Genomic DNA, 20,031 nt, shown 5'->3' on the forward strand with positions numbered 1-20,031 from the left:
AGCAGCTGGGACCCCGAGGGCACCTGGAAACACCCAAGTGCCAGCGCCAAAGAGAGCAGGGGGAAGAGACGTGTGTGTGACAGCACAGAAACCCCACCAATGCTGGGTTGCAGTGCTGAGAGCAAAGTGCTAAAGGTTCTGTGACCATCAGTGCCCTTCACACCCACCCTCTGGCCCTTGCAGCCCCCAAGGGCCTTTTACACGCACACTCCTCCCACCCCCAACACAGGTACAGGTGAGAGGCGAGGTCTGAGCTTCACCCACAGGCACAAGATGTATCCTACTCTTACCAGCAGCCCACTCAAAGAAGTGCAGAAGTCACACAGGAAAGTTCAACCAAGGGCCTCTTTAATGGGTTGGTAGAACACAGCATGTGCAGGTCAGTTTGCTCACACAGGTGTCTTCTCCTGCATTCTTCAGCCTTCTCCAGGTTTGCCCATTCTGTGCCCTCCCACAATCCCATTAGACAGCAGGGCCAGGCCTTGCCAGAACAGCTGCTTTTAGCAGAATGTAGAGCTCAGGTGTGGCCCCCAGCCACAGAACCAGCACAGCACGGGCTCACGGGGGTTTCTGGGCACAGGACAGGCTCCTCCGGCAGGGCGGAGCTGACTCGGTTACTTGGAAAAGTTCTCGCTGCTGCCACGAGCCCCTGGGTCAGCACAGGCAGCCCTCCCTGTGCCTCAGCATGCTGGGGATTGGCCCGGAGTTCCAGCTTCCAGCCCAGCTGCCCCAGGGCTGCCAAAGCAGAGCCGGGACATCGCCCAGCTCCGACCCAGCAGTGCCCAGGGGGGCTCAAGCACAGCGGGTTCTGGGAAAGGCGGTGTGGGGGAAGAGCCCGTGCTGTGGTGGGAAGGCTCCCCAGCACCACGTCCCGGGAGCAGCGCTACTCCTCAGCCAGCGGAGGGGGCGTCAGGCGCAGCTGGAAGTTCTCGTTCTGGAAGACGCTGCTGGTGGCCGGGTCCCCGTGGGAAACACTGAGCAGCCCGTGCTTGTCACCGCCGCCGCCGTGGCCCCCACGCGCCAGCTCCGTCAGGAGAGCCAGCTGCGAGGAAATCCCGGTCACCCTGGGAACACTCCTGCCCCGTACAGAGAGCCCCGGGCCACTGCGTCCCTGCTGCAGCGAGAGAAACCTCACCCCAGGTAAAGCCAAGGGCACGGATGGCACGGAGGGACCCTACAGAGCTCCGTGCAGGACACCAGTCCTCAACTGAACAACTCTCCAGGGGCCTTTAGGTTGCTTTAAAGTCACATAATTGAAAAACAAACCCAGAAAGAACTGAAAGTGCCACCAACCACAGCCAAAACAGGCAGGAGGCACAAAGAAAATGCCAGGGACAGAGGGAGCTGCGCTCTCCTTGGGACAGCACAGGCACAGGAGGAGGAGTGTTCGAGTGACTGTGGGAGCTGCAGTGTCTGGAGGGAAGCTTAGTTACAAACCCACAAAGGATCACCCCATGGACACTTGTCAGGCCCAGCCCCAAAGCCAGAGGCATTCCCATGGTTTCCCTGCCAGTGAATTCCCCAGCGTGGCTGCCTTGCAGTGTGCCACAGCCAAGTGCCAGCACTAGAGCAAACCCCAGAGAAAAGCCAGAGCCCTCGCTGCCAGTGCCAGTGTCTGGCTTGGCAATGTGAAAAACGCCCGTCACCCGTTTAAAAGCAGAAGGAAAATGGGGGGTACGTACTCGGGAGGTGCCTCGGTTGAGTCGGCAGAGCTGGTCAAAAGCTTGGATTTGCTGAGGATCCAACACAGACTCTGAACTCATCTGAGGAAGAGTGAGAAAGTTACAGAAACCACACAGAGCAGGGTGTCAGGTTCCTGACAGAAATTAATTCCTGGGCCAGGAGCAGTCGGCCCACAGCCTGCTTGGGAGGCCTTTTTAGCCATCTTTGCCTTGGCATGAAGACACCATGTGCACCCCAGGTTTGGGGGGGAAGAACAATTAATCCTGCGCTTGCCCAAAGGACAGTTACACCCCTGCATCCACAGTGAGTTATCGCTGAGCTCTGTCCCTGATGGCACAGACTGACGGCACCGGGATACCTCTGAGGAAGGAAAAAAGGCACGGGAAAACTCCCTCTCAGCCAGCTGGGAAGAGAAGTAATGGGCCTCCGCGGCCGAGCAGCCTCTCCAGGCTCCTTCCCAGGCGGCAGCAGCAGCTCCCCCAGCCCTTCCCCGTGTCCCGGCCCCGCCCAGCCCGACACGGCGGCACAGGAACAACACTGCGAGGGGACACGGGCTGTGTGTGCCCGCTACCCCAGCCGTGACTCTGCCAGCGACTGTCACCAGCTACCGGCATCCTATAATGGCATCCCGAGCTCCCTCCTCTTGTCCTCTAGAGGGGTGCTACCCACTGAAAGCCGGCAAATGAGGGGCGGAAACAGGGAGGCAAGGGGAGTCACACAGCGATGGCAGCCACGTCCCCGAGACCGTGGCACTGCCCAGCTGTGGGGTTCGAGGCCAGGTGTCCCCCAGCAGTGAGGGCAAAGAGAGGGCCCAGAGCTGCACCAAGAGCGCTATGGCAGAGAGGGCTGCACACACTCAAACTGCTGTAAACGGCACCATTTACATACCCCAGGGAGAGATGACAAAGCACCACAGATTCTTGTAGGTTTGTTCCATTTATCACACCACAGTGTTTCTATTTTGAATGTTTCTGCTCATACTGCAAAGCAAAAGCATCATCAAGAAACCCCAACAGGAGCCAGGAGAGCAGCCTCCCTCATGAGCAGCAGGCTGGCATCTGTTGTCTCTGGGGATCTATTTTTAAGGGAACGTTCAAATATTTTCTCCAAAACACATTTCCCAGGGGCTACTAACCAAAAATGCTACAGTCCTGCCAGTGGGTACTGACTGAAGCTGCCCTGACTTCAAGCTCTTTGGCAATGGGAGATGCACTGAGCCCCCCACGGGTTTCCTGAAGCCTGGATAGTTCTGAGACCATCCCAAAGCCACGCACGTCTTGCCTTGGATCATCAGCCTAGGAAGAGAGGAATGTCCTTAGTGCAGATCACTTATGCTGGAAACATTTGCCAAACTCTCTCCTTCCCCTCCAGGATACTGTCTGTAGTGTAAATAACTATTTGCTGATTGCCAGTCAGGGAGCCAGATGTCCCCATTCCCTGCACACCCGGCACAGGGAGGGTCAGGGACTCACAGCCAGCAGCTTGTAGCGGTGCTTCCCAGGGACACACAGGTCATCCTCGCTTGGAAAACACAGAAAGCAAGGAAAAACTGCCCTGCACAGTTACTGTGGCCACAGGCATTCAAGGACGAGGAAAATGCAATATAATTGGCCTCCCCTCTCCTGCTCTCTCCCTACCACGCGTACGTAACTATCAATCAGGCTGTTCCCAGGCTGATGAGCTGAAATATTGCAGGCAATTCTTTCTGTTGTCATGGAAACAACTGCTGTCAGGCCTTTTCCTTTTTCAACCGTGTCACTAAAGGCATGTTTCCCTTCAGGAGCCACGGGAGGCTCCCGGGGTCCAGCAGCAGCACTCGGGTGTCAGTGGAAGGCGCTGGGCTCACCTCACAGCACAGCCTCTGTCTCCAGAGCTGGCCAGCTCCAGGATGGAGCCCTCAGCACCTCCAACCCATTTCCAGCCACATCCCCACATGCCCCGGGAAAGGCCTCAGACGAGACACAGAACCCCAGAGAGTCAGTTCATCTCCTGAGGATCTGGGCCAGGAGGAAGGAAAGAGGCTTTTTTCATTTTCCAGCTCTCCTGGATCCCACCACTAATGCTAATCCCCACTGCACATTTTTCTTGCACATATTCCACCCCTCTGGTAGTCACACACAGCCCTCCCAAGCCTGCAATTATCTTTAATTTAACATCTACAAATTCCATCGTCAGCCAGTGCCTAAGCAAAGCAGATCCCAACAGTTTGAGCAGAGGCACCATCCACAGTCACACCAAGAGACCCATCCCAGAGCTGCCCCTCAGCCATTCCTTCCACACAAGATACTGCTGCATCAGTTGGAGCTTCAGAGCACCCCACTGCCCCAGGGGCTGCTCCCTTAACACAAGGAGATGCAGCCAGAAGTCCTGGGGAAGGTTTTGGGATTCCTAGGAACAAAAGCAACCCCCGCCATGTTCCCATTTACAGAGCTGAGCCCACAGGCAGTGGACACCAAGCCCACCCTTGGCCTTCCTCCCCTGCTTCCCCATGGCTCATCAGCCTTACAAACAAGTACTCAGATTCAGGGCTTTAATGAAAGCCCAGCCAATTAACCTTAAACTAAGTAAATCCACCTCTCTTCTGTCAGATAAGGCCCTGCTGTTCCCAAGGTGCTCCCAGGAACCTGGAACAATCAACCAAAGAGAGAGCAAGGCAGGCTGTGACCCAAAGTCACTAGAATGACACTGACATGACAGAGCTGTTAAGGAATTCGGGGAAACCTCAGGACTCCCCTCTGAGAACAGCAGTGTCCTGCTGCTGCTGCCAAGCTCTGCAGAGCCCCTGCCCAGCGAGGCTCCGGGACAGGCACCGCCCCACCCATGGCTGCATGGGGCCAAACCTGCCCTGGGACAGCCCCAGAGCCTCCAGAATCTCACCTGTGATAGCACACAGGGGCCAGCAGTGCCTGGCAGCAGGTGAGCCCTGCCTGCTCCCCGTCAGAGGCAGCCAACAGCCCCGGCTGCCCAGGGCAGAGCAGCCTCCCCAGCACAGCCAATCTGTCACACAGCCCTGGCCTCTCACTCCTCAGCAGCACCAGGGGAAAGGCAGATGTCTCTTATTTCCAGCTGAACTTGGCTGAACTTGAGGAGCAAACCTCCCACTCAGGGCCTGGGAGAGCACAGGTCTGTTTGTGCTCTGACAGTCACGGCTGCAGCCACGTGAGACTGCAGTGATGTGGAGAGGAGGGCACGGTCTGTGTTAGACAGGGAAGCACACAAGCACATCCCTGTGCTCCCACACATGCTCTGGGTAGCTGCTCCTGCCTACACCAGGCACTGCTGGGATATTCCCTTGGACTTCCACTGAGACCTTCAGCCAAAGGAGCAATAACACTGCTCAGGGTTAATTAGACAAACACAGCCCCCACACATCCTCACTGGGCACCACGGCCCAGCAGACAGGGTGTTCATTTCCCATCCAGCAGGCTCCCAGGGAAGCATGGCAGCACATGGATTAAATGTTAAATATGATGCCCAACGGGCCTGTGCTTGGGCTGAGCTCAGCACCTGCACGTTCAGAGGCCTCATGCAGAGAATTCCTGTCGTAGAGATGAGCCAAGAGGCTGCTGAACAGATCCCACAGCGCCAGCCACAGAAGGCTGAGGAGGTGCAGTGTTCTCTCAAGGGCAGGAGTTGGGGAGAGAAAAGGAAGGTAATCACACAATATCCCAAGTTGGAGGGACCCACAAGGATCAGAGCCCAGCTGCAGGCCCTGCACAGACACCCCAACAACCCCACCCTGGGCATCCCTGGCAGCGCTGTCCAAACGCTCCTGGAGCTCTGGCAGCCTCGGGGCCGTGCCCATTCCCTGGGCAGCCTGGGCAGTGCCCAGCACCCAGCACCCTCTGGGGAAGAGCCTTTTCCTGATCTCCAGCCTGAGCCTGCCCTGACACAGCTCCAGCTGTTCCCTCAAGTCCTATGTAAAAGACACACAGAACAGGGAAGAAGTCCTACTTGGTGTAAGGGTTAGTGACTCTCCTGCCAGAGGCTTACTGGTAATGTGACCCCAAACCTTACAGAAAACCCAAGGGAACACCTCTGTTATCCGTCCCCTTCATCTCCTGACCCCTGGGGGCAGCCTGGCACTGCTGTGTACCTGGGAGGTCCAGAACGTGCCCAGCCCAGCCCTGGCCCCGGGAGCTCAGCTGCAGCTGCCCAAACCTGTCGGTGCCCAAGTCACACACAGACCACAGGACATTGTTCTCCTTGTGCCATGGGCTGCGAGGGGGTCATGGCAACTGCAGCTTCCCCTGATGGGATTTACCAGGCACTGATGCTCCCCCGCTTTCCTGAAAGCCACCATCCAGAACAGCCACTGCCCCCTTGGCTACAGCCAGAACCACCAGCACAGCCAAAATTCCCTCTCCTACCCTCCCCCTCCCACCGAGGGACTACAAACAGCCAAAGCCTTGCTTGCCTTTATTTTGCTCCCCTCCTTCAGAGGAACATCAAAGGCAGGAGTCAGCTGCACCCTTAACCTTGGGCCAGTTGGTTATTTCCCAGCTTGGCATCACAGAGGGGAACAGCCATTCCCCCCCAGCAGCAGCAGGAGCCAGCCCAGCCCGAGGAACAGCTCCCCTGGGACATGCCCCTGCTCCCAGGCCCCTCTGTGAAGGCAGAGTGACCTCCTGCCCTTCCCTGGTGCTGTGCTGGATCCCGATGGACACCTCCTGGGCTGTGGGGCACCAGCTCAGCTCACGGGACCAACAGGGACTGCTGCAGTTTATGGGAACATCCACAGGTTGCTGCAGCCCAGCAGCTGCCACTGCATTTCAATGAGTCTGTTCTACACATCCTCCCAGACTGGCATGTTTTATTAAAAGGGAGGAAATTTTCATCAAACTGTAGGAATAGTTTCTTAGAAATTGAGATGTAAAGTCAAGCTGAGATTTCCCACTGCAATTTTGCCATCTTTGCTTTTAACCAGGCCATGACCCTTCCCCAGGTGATCTCGGTCTCACTGCTCCAGGCAGTTTGGAATCAGCTATCCCTGCTCCCTGTCAGCCTCTCATGGGCCCCACAGTGCCAGACTTTGGACTGTAGGCAGTGGATGGACTATTCTGCCAGGCTGCAGATTGCTCTGAAGGAAGGCCAGGGGACACAATTACAATTCACTCTGATATTTCTCAAAAAAACCCCACAAAATAACAAAACTAACCCACTCCTCCAGTATGAGAAGCCCAAGAAAACAGTCAATTTTGATTTAAAAGCTGCTAAAGGATAATTCTGGTTTTCAAATCAGTCTTTTCCAATTTGTACTGTTTTCAGTTTTAGCTTTGGTGCCAGTCCTCCTCTACCCGCTCACGAGACATCTGCACTCAATATTCTTCTTACTAGATCACTTTTGTTTCCATTACAAGCAATCTTTAACAGATGTTCTGTGTCTCCAGTTCCTTCCTCACATGGATTTCTGTGTACTGCTGAAGTGAAGGAGTCCACCTCCAAAGCCAAAGGACTGGATATTTGCTCAGTTAATTTGTGCATGGGAACATTCTCCACAGAGCAGAGAACGCCCACTCTTGTAACTGTATAAAACACTAATTGTCTCTGTGGTGTTACTGCGGGGATCACACCCAAATATTTTCAAAGTTACAAACCCCTTGGAAGTTTTTGATATTGCTGGAGACAAGTTAATAACTGATGGCCACTGTCACCCTGAAAACAGTAACACTGGTCTGTCTTCTGATGGACGGAGGTGATGTCAAGCTTTAAAGTAAGTTTTGGTGAAAAATCCCATCCTAAACCTTCACTGTGTCCCAGCAGAAAGCACATGGTGCAGAGGGACCTTTAAGGTCACGTGAGGGATGTGGTAGCAGCCCCTCACACGTTGGAGTCGTTCCCGAGGCTCTGGAAGGCTGTCACAGGGAGGGACATTGGAAAGCTGCAGGACAGAGCCCAAAGGTAGAGCCTGACAAACTGGATTAACTATGGATCAAGTCCATTGTCCGTCCTGGCGTGACTTGACAGGATTATACTCCTGAATAAAACATATTTGCCATCTGGACAGCTCCAACAACAGCATGCTCAGAACTCCTCAGACACAGAATAACCAGAGCATGGCAGCTCAGGGGCTCATGGCAGGGCTTATGGCCCAGGAGCCAAGGCTCTTCCTCTCTCTGATCCCCAGTGCACAGGCTGGCAGAATAAATTGAAAACACGAGCTAGCTCACTGAAATGAGGCAAATGAGTTTTGGGGATCAGGGACTGATAGCCCTGGAGCCTTTCCCACAGGTATTTGGGCAGTGGCCCAGCTGCTGAGCCCTCACCCCCCACACCTCAGTGAGCTCCAAGCACCACAGCACAAACACAGTTTCGCAAGTGGATTAGAGACCCACCATAAAAACAAGCTCCCGTTTCTTTTAACTCTCATTTAGGGTATGCTCTAAGGTAGGGAGGGCAGGACAGATGATCCTCAAGCCCCAGAGGATTACCCCTGGGAAGCCAGCAAGGCTCAGGGGTAACATAGGAAGCACAAACTTTTGGTAGCAGAACCAGAGGAAAGAAAACCCCCTGCGCCCTTCTCTCTGTTCCCCTTGGCTGGGGTAGGGTGTGCCAAGCCCTCATCCTAGTCAGGCTCCACTTAAATCCATGCTGTCACTGATCCCTTAATGGGTCAGTGCTGGCCTGTGGTGTCTCTCCAGCTCCCCAGTTTCAGGGAATGGCCCCAGCATCACACAGAGCACAGGGGCAGGGGAAGCGCTGTCTGTTGGGCTGTCATTTCACATACACATCTCAGCCACACTGCACGATTCCAACTGACAGCCTTTGCCTGGGCAGGGCAGAATTAGTGCTGTGAAATGCACTCCAGATGCTCAGTGGCATTTCTCAGTATGACTCTACTCCTAATTCAAGGCTTCCTAAGAAAATAAATACCTCAACTGAAGATCTCCCTATGGAAAAAAAACCCCACAAACCAAAAACCAGAAAAACCCCGTATTAGATTTTGCCAAGAGAGGAACTAAGCTTTCCGGGTCTTTAAAGGGGCTGCAGGGAAACACCCTCCCCACAGATCTCTGAGCAGAAGGGCCTGGAAGCTCTGGATCTGACTCTCGGGAGGGCAGGGCTGGAAGCACAGTGGTGTTAGCAGGACCTCCCTCAGGATTTCCTGCTCACAAACACCAGCTGTGGAGGCCAGAGCAGCTTCTCCAACCCAGAGCCCTGGGTCTGGCTGGGGCCAGCAGAGCTAAGAGAGGACACAGAAAGGCCCCATCTCACCCAGTTTGCATTCCCAGCATTCCCCCAGCACAGAAAGTCTGCTCTGTAACTCAGCCCACGCCGGGTCAGAGGAATCCTTATCTCCCAGGGTTAATTAACGCTGCTAAGCAATGATTGTTCAGCAGACAAACTTCCTGCAGGAGCTGGAGATTCTCCAGCCTATTGCCAAGTCTAAATATGCTCAGCTTTTTAAAGATGTGACTGTGCAACAGTTTGATCACATGCAAGTACAACAGTTAAATATTGTAATTAAATAGGTGAGGAACATCACAGACTTGGAGAGGATCTGGGACACAGGGAGGAGGAGCTGGGGGCCTGAGCAGTGCTCTGCTGAACCCAGGCCAAGCTCTGCTGGGCTGGGCTGTGTGTGTGGAACAGGAAGCCATGGCTTCCCTGCCAGGAGCATGTGACAGCAGCAGGGCAGCATCCCACACTGGAATGGCCTGGGATGGACGCTTTCCAGCTAGCACTAGATGATCCATGCTGTAACCCTTCTTCCCCATCCAGTCTCTCCACTTCTCCCTGTAGGCCCTGAGTTCCAGCCAGCCCTTCACTTTCATCAGTTAAATAAAGGGAAGCACCTTCTCCTCCTTACCCCAGCCACTGTCGCGGCATGGGGAGCATTTTCCCCTTCTTTCTCTACAGGGTAAGTCAGACTGAAGTCAAAGGAGAGCCACAGGGGCTCCCTGACTGACTGCCCATGAAAAACCCAGGGATAACCCAAGTATAAAGCACTGGAATCAAGTTGTCAGGCACTTGAATGCTGAATGCAGTTTTAGTACTTAATTCTGCCTTTAGTTTTTAAGCTACACCGCGGCCTGTCACCCCCATTTACACCCACTCCTTTGGGGCAGGAGTGCAGAGGGTGAGATGTGGGGCTGCTGAACCTTCCCAGCCTTAGGTCCAGTGCCCACATCCCACTGCAGCAGGACAGGACACACACACTGCTCAGCCTAGGTGGATCACAGTCGATTTCCAAGCTCCTGGGAAAGCTTTGGTGCTGTCACCAAGTCAAACATGGACACAGCCTGACTGCAGAGACTGCATGGTGCTCCACACAGGCCTGTGAGATTCCCTTTTCCCACGTCTCCCCCAAGCAGGAAGCCTCTCCTGTGGGTGCAGCAGCTGGCTAAGGCCCTTAGACAGCTTTGGATGGGGATGGGTTTGGCAGGAATTGAAATCATTTGCTAGAACAAAACCCAAGTACGACTATAAGAACGTACTCCAAGATTGAATTATTTTGGTTCCAGGAGTGAAAACGCAGCTCTGTGCACATCTGTACGGTGACAAATGCACAGAGCACCCTGAGGCAGCTGGGGACAAACCCTCACCCAGGGGCTGCTGGAACGTGGAGCAGCAGAGCTCAGCTGCCCCATGCAACATCCCTAAAGACAACCCAACAAACCACCTGCCACAGGGGCTTACCCTCCACAGCACCAGCCCAGGGAAAAGACAGCTCCATGCATATTTGAGGCTGTACTTCAGTTTGAATTAGGGATGATGAAACTTTCAGTGCACAAATACTGACAATAAATACAAGTTAATTCTCTGTTCTTTCACCCAAATCCAGCTGTATCAATTTTGGTTATACTCAAGCTTCTTAAAGCATTGTGCAAGCACTTAGTGAGTCAAATCAATCCCAGACCTTTTATCCAGAGCCAGATGATCTGCTAGGAAGGTGGAACAGAGGCTCCACAATACAGCCACAAGGAATGTGTCAGCTTTCAATCTAAGTTTTATGTGAAACACACCTAAGAATAATTTGACAGGAACTGTCCACACAATCAGCTGCAAGCATCCAGCTGCCCCTCACACCAGCTCCTAGACCTTCTGGATGAACAAATTTCCACGACTTTCAGAGTTGTACCCCCACCAAAACAAACGGGCATTCAGAAAAGTGATCAATTAGCTGCTGAGAGTGTTTGACAGGTACTGATCAGGGGCTTGTCTGGAAGCACAGACAGACAAAGAACAAAGTGATGACGAAAGTTTACCTGAAGAGAAACCACCTCACAAGCCTTACCTGTGCCAGGGATGCTGCAGTCCCTTTTTTCAGCTCTGAGAAGTTCTCACTCAGCTTCCCTCCCTTGTTGCTTGAGTTGCATTTGTAGCACATCCACCTCATGATGCCCTTGGTGACCATCCCACACTCCTTACTCAGCAGGCACAGCGAGTGGTACAAGTGGCCACAGCTGGGAAGAGAGGGAGTCAGTGCTGGGAAGCAGGGCAGCACCTCCCTCCTGAGCTCTGCACGGTGGAGGGGAAGGGGCTGGCCAGGGGGAAAAGGCTGGATCTGGGAGTACAGATCACCCTCCTGATTTCCAGGCTCACAGAATCAACACTGGAAGCCCATTTGCTGATACAGCTACAGACCATAACGTCAAGGTAACAGTGATTTCACCTTCTTTTACAGACACCTGGGCACAGACAGGACATGGGAGATGCCAGGGCTGTGGCAGATCCAAGATGTACAAACACACAAATGAGCCCAGGGTGCTGCAGTGCCCAAAGCACACTGCTGGGAGAGGGGACAGAAAACTGACAGCCAGCTCCTGGAACCGGGAGCCAATTCCTCCTGCCAGGCAGAGCTGGCTGCATGCAAAGCAGGCTCTGGATGGGTGTGATTAGCCAGCCCTCTCACCCTGCCAGGCAGCAGGGAGATGTGCTCCCAGGAATACAGAGCGTTACTCAGGTGAGCCAACCAGTAAATTTGTTTCCCCTTTTAAACTTATCAACATGATCACAGCTGCAATCCCACCCCTTAACTTTACCTGAAAACAATGATTTCATCAGCAGTTTCTTGCCTCCTTTTGTACTGCTGGAGACAGATGCAGCAGTAATCCTGCTTTGGGGTAAGGCCTCTGGTGACAGAGGCTCTCAGGTTACACAGGGACCAGTGGAGATCGTGGTTTAAAAGGCTCGTGGTTGTCTCTAGAAGGGTCTGTGTGCAAGACAACACAGAGTAGGTCAGTCTGTCACCTCCAGACTGCAGGAACTCCCTGCCGACCAGTTCTTCACAACAAGCAGCTTAGCAGCTCACTAAGAGCAGAAACAACCCAATAAAATCACTTCTCCTCCTATGCTTTCTATCCACTGACCTCAAAACACTTATCCTTTCATCACATGTTAATGGAGCAATTCCTCTGCACTCTCAAATAGACAAGTCCTGTATTGACTTTTGCCCAAGAGCATTAAGAGAGGCATGGCAGGCCCATTTTCTCATCTTCCACACTAAACCTTCTTTTTCTCTCTCCTACCTGGCAAGCTACTGCTTACATCCCCATTTTAGGAGAAATGTGCTAATAAAAATCAAAGCTCAAATGCACTATGGCAATTAAAGTCTTAAAAAAAACCCTGAACTGCTCATCTGCTTGTCCTTCCCGAGGGATGCCCATTTTCAAAGAGCCCAAAGAACCACCCCGGGTTTCCAGCATCGGGTTTCTCCCAGGCACAGGGGCTCTGCTCCCTGCTCCATCTGTGCTCCACAGCAGCAGCTGCAAAAGGCTGCACCAGAGGGTCCCATCTGGGCACACAGCCTGTCCCTGAGCTGCCGGGCAGGGACAGGGGGCAGGAGCTGCCCACACCTTCTGCAAGAACCCAAACACAGATACAGGCTCCTGGTGTGCAGCCTCCACAGCAAAGCTATTTCCCACTGTGTTTCTGCACTGGCTGCTGGTGCCCGGGGGCCTGCCCTGAGCAGCAGCTGGGATGGCACTGCCACATGAGCGGGGAGAGGGACCTGGAGGAGCACTGTGCATCCTGTTTAGGGGGAAAGGAGTTTCAGAAAATTGCTGAAGTGTGGAGACTGCCTGGGATTTGGGACTGGACTGAGAAAAGCAGGACTGAGATTAAGAGGAAATCACATCAGGTCACAGAGAAGTGCAGCATTACCACTGGGAAGTGTAAGAACAGCCTAGCTTAAAAACCTGTTATTTAAAACTGCATATAAAGACAAAACATATCAGCTTTGTGCCTTCGAGTCCCTAACTGCAGGATGAGCTGGAGAAAAAGCAGATGTTTATCCTTCTGGCACATTTAACACAGAACTGAGCTGCAGAGGTGGTCACCATGTACCTGTCAGTCCCTTCACTTGCAATCTGTGAGCAAAACAAACTCCCTCACCACCCCCCAATCACACAGAAATCACTCACATGTCCATTGACTTTGCCCTGTAGACAGAAATGACAAATGAGAGAGAGAGCAATAGGCCAGGCAGCTAAAATAATGCTGCAGTGGGCAGAACAGAAACACAGGCAACTTACTTGTTCATAGTTGAAAGTGTCCAGCATTCCCAGGACAAGCCCTTGAATTTCTCCAAGTTTCCCTTTTCCATAAACTGGATCCTGTATGAAGAAATGCAAAGCTGCAGATGAATCACAGGATACGACCATTCTGATTCTTTTTAGGTCTTTTCTTTCCTCTGGATTGGAACTGCAAACAGAAGCTACGACTGCAGAGTTAACTATGCTGCACATGCACAGGGACAGCAGAATAATCCCATGTACTGACAGGAAAATCAGTAATTAGCAAAACGCAGTAGATGACAACACCAATATAAATTAGTGTGCCTGGCTCAAAATTGGAAACTCCATTCAGGAGCTGCAGGAGCTGACTGGAGAGTGCACTGAGGAATACTGAAGGGAACAGCGTGGCCAGCCAGCTCCCAGCCCTGCGCTCTTGCCCAGCCAGGGGTGCCTCACCCCCAGGCTCATCCCACACCCCTCAGCTGCAGGCTGGAAGAGCACACCTGGTCACTGGTGAGCCTACATCCCAGCTGGCAGAGGGAACAGGGCCCTGGGGCTCTCCCAGTGCTGCAGGGCTGATTTCCATTGTGCCCTGAGCAGCTTTATTGCCATGTCCCAGCAGCACAAGCACAGGGCTGTGGTACAGGTCATCAGCCTGTGCATCTCCCCCTTCCTCCAGCTTGTTCCAGCCCAAACATCCCTGCACACCTACCCTGGCACCCCCTGAAGCATCACTCTGTGCAGGAAGCTGTCTGGTGGGATGGGCAGGACATTGCCAAAACGTCCTGATGCATGATGTGGAAAGGAAACTAACCCAGAGAGTAGAAAAATGGTGGGGACACAACGGAAACAGGAACAGAAGTGGGATAAACAAGCTCTGGATAAGATGAATGAGAGAAGGAGTAGAAGCAAGGCTGATTCCATGCTGGGACTGGGCAAGGAGAATTGAGAGTGGAAAAGCCAACTGACAAAGACAACTAAAGCAGCATGGAAGCTACACTGCAAGACACCCTGAGGGATCACCAAAGCTACAGAAAGCAAGTCAAGGAACTCTTGAACAACAGCCCTCATGGGCAACGTGACAGGCAGAAACACCAATGTTCAAACCTGAATGAAAGCAGCCCTGAGTTACAGCACTGAGTCAAAACCAGCTGTGGATCTGGAGCACGCTGGATGAAGCACAAAGAGCTGGATGTGCTGCACAGGCTCCTTTTCTGCTGGGTGAACAGCACAGCCTGAACACTCCGAGGCTCTCTTCTGCCTGCACCATTTAGCAGCACGGCACAGGAAGTGCAGTGCACTGAGTCACTGCAGGGATTAGGGATGCAATGGAATTCCACAGCAGGAATGTGATCCAGAGCACAGAGCAGTCAGGCAGGCAGCCAGCAGCTCCTCTTCTAAAGCCCTCAAGTACATGGCCAAGAGGTCACTCACAAACTGTCCAGATCCCACCATTTCCATACAGCACCTCAAACTTCCTAAGCTGCAAGTGGACACTTTCAAAGCCACAGGCTTGCTGTCTGGACACACAGCAGAGGAAGAGGAGATGTGAAGAAGAGAGAAGAATAAAGATCCACCTCCACCTTCGCAGAGGGACAACACAAGTCTGAGGGCTTTCAGTTGCTGTCTTTTCCTCAAGTCATGCTTGATAAGCTCTAAAAACAAGAAAATGGACTTTCTTCTCTACAGGGGAGGCCCATGGCCAGGCAAAGCCTCACCCCGAGCCTGGCAGCTCAGTGCCAGCAGTGAGTCCATGGCCATTCCCTGCCAGAGCCACCCGATGGGATGGGCTGGAGCTGCCTGCCTGCCTTCAGCATCACACCCACAGCCCCCAGGTCACTCCTCCAGACACTTACAATGCTTCCAAACCACAGCTTCAGACCCCACAAAATTTCCAGTCACAAAAGCCTCACGGGATCAATTACTTTTATGGAGGAATATCTTTCATTAATTCCACCTTAGAAAATTGGTTTTGGGTTGGAGTTCAGGCATGCTGCAGACTTGGATGTGCCATCCTGTGCAGTGGAACAGGCACTGCACCAACCAGGAACGAGCCCAGCAGCTGCTCCCAGGCTGGTGCTGCCCTGGGAACGTGGCATGGGCACAAGGAGCCAGAGCCAAACTGGCTGCCCAGGGCTGCCACCAGCAAACAGATGGGGAAGAGCTGGCAGGGATCCACACACAGCCCAGAGGTGCTCGTGCAGCCCTTTCAGCCAGCTCTGTCTCTTCCATTTCCCATTTCTTCCTGGGTCCAGGAAATAGCACTTGCTTTGCTACCAGTGCTAATAGATGCACTCTGCAAACACATTCACTTCAGCTTCTCCCCTCTGCAAGGGGCCAGAGCAACCACTGCACACACAACTAATCCCAGTGCTGATCCCCCGGACTAGGAACAAAAAACAGCCAAAGCCCTGTGCAGGAATGGAAAAAATACAAGGAGAGGCTTTCTGGATCTTTCTGCTTCCACTCTGGAACAGTTTTTAGAGAATCCTTCCTTCCCCTCTTTGGGGTCCCTACAGGTAGCTTTTGCATTTCTGGCTTCTCCAGTTCTCCATTTTGAAGGAGGCATCATCTGCATCTGTTTACAAAGGATTCATGAAGGATTACAGCTTTGTAAGGGAATTAACACTCAGCCTCAGCCCTCTTCAGAGAGCACTCACATCCTTAATAACATGGCATTTTTCTTAATGCTCAAGAGGATTCCTCTGGTATCTCTCCTAATGTGGTTAGCTCAGACTTCCCAGTTAATAACTAACTCCCCAACACTACAAAGGATGAGCAGGAGCAGATCTATCAATTGTTATTTCACATGACTTCGGTTAGATAATGCTGAGCCCAAGAGCTGGGAAAGGCAGGTGCCAGGAGCCTGCCTGTTCTCTGGGAAAGCTGCAGGTCTGGCCCCAGCCCTCGCAAGGTGCCCTTTGGCCAAACACTTTGGTTGCAAACTTAACATTTGCATAAAGTATAATCTGTAAGTAGTTAAGCCCAGAAGAGGAAGAAAAACAGTCTGCTAAAACTGGAATACTCTAATTCCTTTTCAGAAAAGGCAAGATAATCTACCTCAGTTTACTGACGTTATTCACCTTCCAACAAATCCCCAGTGAATTCCTGGGCAGCTGTGCCACCTCCCAGCCTGCAGCTCCAGCACATCTATGCTCTACCACCAAGCCTTGAGCTCTGCTGGAACAGCATTTAAGGGCCCTGTCAGACAAGCACCACTTCTAATTCTGCATTTGACCAAAATATTTGGAGGGCTTGGGAAAGGCTGTATGCACTCCAGGGCCCAGAAAGGCTGGTTTCAATAATTCCTTGTGGTCACAGTTAAGGTGGCACATCAGCAGCACATCTAAGTGCCCTGCAGAGCACTCAGAGTCAGGACAGAAGGGTTTGCCACCGGGGTTTGGAATTTTACACGGCTTCAAAGAGCAACTACACAGCTCTGCAAAAGGAACACCCAGCCAGGGCTAACAACACAAGGCTCTTCCTGTCTGGGAAAGCACCACCTGTGCCTGCCATGTTGTGATTCTTCCCTGCAGGGCACTTGGATGGCATTCCCCAGTAACCCAACGAAGCAGACGACTGGGAGGCAAAAAATCCTGTGCTCTCTGCTGCCTAGCTCCAAGGGAGTTCTCACCCTGATCCCCAGCAGGGCCAGGGTTCAGAATCCCTGAACATTTGAGCTGGGCACTCATGACAAGGTCACAGAGTAAGACCTGCTCATCACCATCCCAACACCAGCTTCCAGATGGATTCAAGGCATTGCTCTCTCAAGGGCCAAGCTGTGCATTCAAATAAACTCCACAGAAACCTCCCACAGGCACCCTCTGCAAGCCCTGGAGCAAGAGTTTGACAAAACACAGCCACAAACCCAAAGACAACAGTGAGCTGGAGCAGTGCAGTGCCAGGAACCCAGGAATAAGGGTTGGTGTGAAGGCAGAGTGAATGGAAATGTGGGGTTAAGGACAAGAGCACAGGGTTCAATGAAGGGTCTGTCCTGTAACAAAGGACACTGTCTCCAGAGGGGGGAACAGGCACTGAAGGCAGCACACTGGGGAGACCCAGCACAGACAAGCTCTCAGGAGAAGAGCCCATCTCCTAACGAGGAGGATAAGAAGTTGGGAGAGGCTTAAGTAAGCTTCAGAGGTGAAAATCCACCTTTAAACAGCCAGCAATTTCTGAAGGACGCAGCTGAGCTGTTGGCACCAGTCAGAGGATCCCCAGGATGCATCGAGAGGCTCACACCTTCTCTGCTGCCCACAAACAATCCAGGTCACAGCACTCCACACACCTCAGGGGTTTGCAAATGCATGGGTGTGAGTGAAATCTATAGAAGAGTAGGTGTTAAGAGGCAAAGTCAACTTAGAGATCCTGTAAACCAACACCACCTCTCCTTCCATAGGATCTTCTCTTGATCTTTATGACGTTATTTTCCCTACACCTGTTTTTGAGCTACAAGGTACCAATTACTGCCCCATTTTATGAACTTCTGATACTAATGCTGTTTACCTGGAATTCAGTCCTTTTCTCTGCACTTTAAGAAGTCATCATTTTTTGCTCTAGTTGTTCAAAAAATCTGCCTTACCAAGTCTCTCTTTAGTCAGACTGAATTTGTCAGGCTGACCAGGGAGGTGGAATGAGCAGGAGCAGGTCCCCCCTGCCTCCAAACCCAGTGACCAGAGCTCCACATGCTGCTCTCAGTGATGCCTGACCCATTTCTGTCCTCAGCAAAGCACTCCACCTGATGTAGCATCCCCTCAGCCTCCCCAGCAGAGCCATCACACCATCCACTTCCCTCTACAACAGACAAAGACATTTCACTCCCCTGCTGCCTCCAGGACATCAGTGCCAGTCCCTGGAACAGGGATTTTCTATTGCTGCTAAAAGAGTCCACCAGAAAAGAAATAGAATGAAATATGTGAAGACTGCCATCAACAAAGTGTCCCTTCATCCCAAAGGAGAACAGCATCTTCCTCCACACTGTCACACCTGCCAGCTGTGTTATCTGCACAGTGGTCACTGCTTTGACTCCCACCCCATCCTGGCAGTTCTCAGCACAACCCAGGGAAGCCTCCCTTCCCTGGCAGCCTTCCACTCACTCACAGCTTCTCCATCGTTTCCTGCCTACATTAAACATCAAACAAAGCCCAACAGGAAATTATACCAAAACCTCAGCTAAAAGTAGACTAAATAAGTTACTGAAGAGCCATGAGGTTTGCTTGACACTTCCTATCTTTGATAAAACCACAGTTCATTTGAACACGCTTTTTATCCACTCTCTTACATTGTGCTTTGCTAGCTTATGAGTTTGTTCAAAATCCAGGACTGTGCATATTATTAAGATCAAACCAAGAGGTTGCTAGAGGTGTGTGTTCACCCTGTAGTGCCTGTAAGCCCTTTTCCTCTCTCACCTGGAACAGAAACCCTCAACAGTGTTTCAACACTCAACCCTTCAATTGTTCCACTCCACAACACAGACAATTCTTCTAATTCCTTTTCTGCATTTCTCAAGGTTTGTTATCAAATTCCAACATCAGCTTTCATCTGTTTTGCAAATTAACAAATTATAGTCGCTTGTGATCTCTCAACCCAAAGCTCTGCTTAAAATCAGCTCTTCTGCAAGTTTGCCACTCACTAACTGCATCTCTAAAATAATATTGCACCATCAATAACATTTTGGACCCAATCATGATCTTTCTGCAAAAGCCTACACACTTTGCTGTAGTGTCTTCACAACAGCCCATCCCAGAGGGCTTCAACAAATTTAGTGCCAAGTTTTGGGAAATTCATTGTGGCTTTGCCCCTAAACCTGCCAAGTTTCAGTTCCAAGTAGTTGCAACCTTTGAGATAGTATTTTATGTGGTTTGCAGGAATTACTTCGATTACCTTCTCACAGATCTGTGTGCTCCCACACGTCTCCCCAGATAATTCTATCAGCTTTTACACCTTATGTCTCACCAACAGAACTTTTACTGAAACACTGAACAGACAATTAGCTGATCTGATTTCTAATGACCTGGGAATACATTTTCCCAATAACCAGTGGCACAGCTTGGTGAAACCTTCTCTTCAGGAACTCACCTGGAGAATTCTCTGCAGGATTGAAGGAAGAGCAATAAATGCAGCCATGTTGTTCAGCACTTGCATTGTCAAACTCTTCAAAGCTGGAATGTCAAACACAACAGCCACAGTAGTTCATTAGGATTCCAGGAGCAAAGAGAGATCAGTCTTACAGATAAAGAGTGTTTTATTTCAGGTCATGTTTTCTGGTTTGAAAATAGCTTTTACGTTTCTTCTCCCGCACATACTACACTAAGCACACAGCTTTTTTGCAGCAAAAGGGGTGTTTACAAGGTTTTGATCCCACAATACCTCTGCATTCCTTTCCACACCCCCTACAGTAAACACCCACACTTTGACTTACTTGGTAGCACCCCCATCCACTTTCCTATCACTACCAAACCCAGTTTGGATCCTTGTCTGTGTTATTGCCCACAGACTCTAAAACTTCCCAGTGTTGACCTTTGCACAAAACTTGTTCCTAGATCCTTAGCACAGGTCTGGGACGGAGCAAAAGACATTAGTCAGAGAATCCCAGAGTAGTTTGGGTCGGAAGGGACCTTAAAGCTCATCCAGTCCATGGGCAGGGACACCGTTCACTATCCCAGGGTGCTCCAAGCCCCATCCAGCCTGGCCTTGGACACTGCCAGGGATCCAGGGGCAGCCACAGCTGCTCTGGGCACCCTGTGCCAGGGCCTCAGCACCCCCACAGGGAAGAATTTCTTCCCAGTATCCCATCTAACCCAACTCTCCCAGCCTTTCCTCCCAGCAGAGCTGCTCCATCCTCTGATCACCTTGGTGCCTCCTCCAGGCTCTCTCCAGCAGCTCCACG

General features: G+C 51.9%; 1 protein-coding gene across 3 annotated transcripts in view; it reads right to left on the bottom strand.

Moving 5' to 3' along the window:
• Positions 1-331: 331 nt before the first annotated feature.
• The window catches only part of VPS8 (VPS8 subunit of CORVET complex), a 68,552-nt gene continuing 48,852 nt past the window's right edge, over positions 332-20,031 (bottom strand). For all 3 annotated transcript variants that reach the window (XM_039556810.1, XM_039556811.1, XM_039556809.1), the window contains 6 exons: positions 19,221-19,303; positions 13,161-13,241; positions 11,670-11,839; positions 10,922-11,090; positions 1,683-1,763; positions 332-1,042 (listed from right to left, as the gene is read on the bottom strand). In XM_039556810.1, the coding sequence (XP_039412744.1) occupies positions 884-1,042; positions 1,683-1,763; positions 10,922-11,090; positions 11,670-11,839; positions 13,161-13,241; positions 19,221-19,303 (743 nt within the window). In that variant the 3' untranslated portion in view covers positions 332-883. The remainder of the gene's footprint in view (positions 1,043-1,682; positions 1,764-10,921; positions 11,091-11,669; positions 11,840-13,160; positions 13,242-19,220; positions 19,304-20,031) is intronic.

The sequence above is a fragment of the Corvus cornix genome, chromosome 9 (genome assembly GCF_000738735.6).
Source record: "Corvus cornix cornix isolate S_Up_H32 chromosome 9, ASM73873v5, whole genome shotgun sequence".
Lineage (NCBI taxonomy): Eukaryota > Metazoa > Chordata > Aves > Passeriformes > Corvidae > Corvus > Corvus cornix.